Here is a 3,656-nt window from a genome sequence, read left to right on the forward strand (position 1 = left end):
TTTATTGAATCGTCGAAATCATAATACTCTATTATATGAGTATATAATAATTGAAATTGAACAAACTATGGATATCGATTTGCCACACCACAAATATCGAAATCAAGCTTTAAAATATTAAACCATACTAAACTAAATTGATATGATCATGATATAATGATTTTAAAACCAAATATCAAAATTACATTAGCGAAATTTAAAATAATGTACCATGCCCACCCTACATGGTGTAAGCAATTTTTGTGTTACCAAACACAAACAAAACAAAAAATCCATATAAACTAATTTGACAACCTATAAGGGTGTGTTTGGCTTGTTGGAAAACAAATTGCACAATATTTTTCATGTTTAATTGATAATATAAATCTATTACTTTCTTACTAAATTAAGAAACCATGTTTGCGCTCCACGCTCACTGTTTCCTCCACATCCTCCTATCAACCCACTTACTCTGATCATCACACACACCCACCCTCTTATCTTCACCTCTTGGTGTTTGCCTAGATTAAATATAAAAAAAAATTAAAATAATATTTTTTAACTTAGTAAATATCACGACAAAAAAAGTAATAACGATTTTGAACATAATTTTTTTCCCCTTATTTCTCAAGTGTTTCTCGAAACCATGATTGGTTACATATTAGAATGATTTTTAGGTTAATTTTTTAAGACGCGTTTCTCAAGTGAAATTTTTTCCCCACTTATAGAACTTCAAACTTTTTCTCAAATAAATTATACGTTCAAACATAGCTTCAACTTCCAAATATATATATATAAAACTTCATTACACCTACTAAAAAATCACTGTTTTGGAGGGAGATAGTAACTTTCATTGCCAAACTCCAAAAGAAACATGTCATTTTCAAAATGATTGACATGAAAAATATAGTAAAAGGTTTGGCAACTTAAGTTCCCAAATTCCCCAATCAGAAAGTACATGATCCCCATGTGCCTCAAGAGGTTCACATCCTAGCCAGCTAACAAAATTTAAAAAATTATGCCATCCACATACAAAGATCATTATCACATTATTACCAAGTATTATTCAAGCAAACAATTGCATGTGGACAAAAATATGAAAACTCATAATGCTAATATTAACCATTTCCAGAGGGACAAAGTTGAACTAACATAACCAAACACCCCACATGTTAATCCACAAATCATACTTTGTTTTGGTTTTCCATTATTTTTTGCAAGTTCCAAAATATCAAGAGCAATAGAAACATAGAAAAATAGTAACCACTACTATTTTTGCCTTTTCCCCAACACCCCCTACACCTTAAAATTTCCATATCATGAATAGTAAATTATGTACTCTTCAAACACCAAACTTAATTCCTTGTCCTCCCTCTCCACAAAGATTTAAAGAATCAAAATTTTTCATGCTTTTTTTAACCATATAGTTTTTATATTACTAAAGTACCTTTTCATCATCATTGACCTCATGACCTTTTTCTTTGTCACATTTTTCTTGCAATTCATCACCACCTTCTTTAGGACTCTCAACTAACAATGCCCTTTTCACTTGCTCCTCGTCCTCAATTGTGTTGTTTTCCTTTGATTTACCTGCATTATTATTACTCTTCTTGTCATTCCTCTCCGCTCTTGTCTTCAATGCTTCGAGTAATTCCCAGACCGCCTTGTCTTTATTCCTCCTGTTCTTGATTAACACCTCACTTATATCTGCGGGTGTCATTTCAGCTCGCCACATCACTTGCTCCAATTGATCTAATAATTCCTTCTCTACATCATCTTCGCTGTATCCCAAGTAATTCTTCAACAGAATCTTGAGTGCAGCGAAAGACGAATAGCTCATGTGAATGTGCATGTCCATTCTTCCAGACCTCAGCAACGCCGGATCAAGCTTCTCAATGTGATTCGTTGTGAAAACAAATATCCTCTCACTACCACAACACGACCATAAACCATCAGTAAAATTCAACAAACCCGATAGAGTTATAGTATTCCCACCACCATCTTCACTATTTGAACCACCACCACAACCAACACCGCCGCTCCCAGGAGGTGAAACATTGTAACTGCTACTATTACTGCTGTTATTTTTCCTGTTAGTCAAATTGATAGAACAATCAATGTCTTCAATGACAATAATCGACTTCGAACTCGTTTTCATCAACAACTTCCTCAACTCGGAATTAGTATGCACTTCTGTTAATTCAAGATCATAAATATCATAACCAAGAAAATTAGCCATTGCAGCAATCATACTAGACTTGCCTGTACCTGGTGGTCCAAAAAGAAGATAACCTCTTTTCCAAGCCCTGCCTGTTCTCTGATAAAAAGATTCCCCATTCGCAAAATCCAAAAGATCTGCCATAATCTCAGCCTTTTTCTGAGGATCCATAGCTAGTGTCTCAAAAGTACTGGGATGCTTAAACGGTACCGACTCCCAAGGATGACCTCTCGAATCAAGTGAACCTCCACGTGAATTCGTATACAGCAATCGATCCTGATTTTTTCTTCTGATTTCATTAGCTTTTTCCATAACGAAATCCAGATAAGCACCTAATACAACAGATTTATCTTTTTTCTTAGCTCGTAGAAGAAACCCCCTTTTTTCCTCCGGTAATGGCCGCCATGAAAATGTCTGTGAGTTTCTCGGAGTGACCACATGTTCCCAATGAACTTTAATGCCATTAAATGCATCTATTAGAGAATCGTTATTCGACAGCCCGAAAGTTATGTTGCTCGAATTGAGTCCTCTTGTTAGACTCAAACGATTACCGGTAACACAAGCGTAGCTACTCAGGTAGAGCTGAACAGCGTTGTAAAGCTCGTTGGTGTTTACTCCGTCGATCTCCGTGATGTCGTAGTAGCAATAAGCGGAGAACCAGTTACAGATTCGATGAATGATTTTGAGAATGGCGAAACGAATCTCCGGTGGGAAAACTACTTGAAGAAGGCTTTGACTGAATGCCCATACACCCATCATCGATGCCAACGTTGTCCATACCTCCTTCATCGTGTGCAACTTCTTCACTATAGAGCTTTTGGAAGAGAAAATAGTGTGCAACTTCTTATTCTACAGAGGTGAATAGAGAATAGTGTGCAACTTCTTTACTAGTTTTGAATCTAAGAGAGTGAAGAGAAAATAGTGTGCAACTTCTGGCTATAGAGAAGATATTTGAAGTTTTTTTTTGTACAATTTTTATAGAAGGAAGGTTGGTGAGTGTTTTGTAAAAGTTTTTTTGGTTAAGAGAACTAAAGAAAGAGGCAAAAAGGTACTGAAAAGGTGTGAGGTTTTTTGTTTTGAGATGGGAATTGGGAAGAGAGTTGGCTGGCAATGACTAATAAGAGACTATCAGAAAAAGAGATACTGTCTACAAGTAATAAGATACTCTTTTCAGTCCAAATTTAAGTTTTTTTTTTTTAATTGAATACTAAATTTAAAAATGGAAAAAATGTAAATATGTCTCTAATATTTACTATTTAGAGTAAAAACGGAAAAAAGTAAATATGTCCTGGTTTAATTTTTAATTGTCATAATTTTCTAGTCAAACGATATATATTTTGACTAATTTAAATTTAAAAATGGAAAAAAGTAAATATATCTCACAAGTTTACTATTTAGAGTAAAAATGGAAAAAAGGTAAATACTTCCTCCGTTCAATTTTAATTATCAAAATTTTATA

At 34.2% G+C, this 3,656-nt stretch overlaps 1 protein-coding gene across 2 annotated transcripts; it reads right to left on the reverse strand.

Annotated features, from left to right (window-relative positions):
- Positions 1 to 214: 214 nt before the first annotated feature.
- LOC102585337 (AAA-ATPase At5g57480-like) lies at positions 215 to 3,327 on the reverse strand. Of its 2 annotated transcripts, XM_006360669.2 has the most exons (3): positions 2,248 to 3,327; positions 1,427 to 2,172; positions 215 to 500 (listed from the first exon to the last, which is right to left on the reverse strand). In XM_006360669.2, the coding sequence occupies exons 1-3, from the start codon at positions 2,984 to 2,986 to the stop codon at positions 483 to 485; spliced, it is 1,503 nt and encodes a 500-aa protein (XP_006360731.2). In that variant the 5' UTR covers positions 2,987 to 3,327; the 3' UTR covers positions 215 to 482. The 2 variants fall into 2 exon arrangements, with proteins under 2 accessions (XP_006360731.2, XP_015170451.1); XM_015314965.1 differs by having other exon boundaries at positions 1,427 to 3,326.
- Positions 3,328 to 3,656: the final 329 nt, after the last annotated feature.

The sequence above is a fragment of the Solanum tuberosum genome, unplaced genomic scaffold (genome assembly GCF_000226075.1).
Source record: "Solanum tuberosum cultivar DM 1-3 516 R44 unplaced genomic scaffold, SolTub_3.0 scf00331, whole genome shotgun sequence".
Classification (NCBI taxonomy): Eukaryota; Viridiplantae; Streptophyta; class Magnoliopsida; order Solanales; family Solanaceae; genus Solanum; species Solanum tuberosum.

What these genes read in the sequence shown, in the direction of transcription:
- LOC102585337 (XM_015314965.1), bottom strand. Translation starts at nt 2,986, where the DNA reads ATGAAGGAGGTATGGACAACGTTGGCATCGATGATGGGTGTATGGGCA.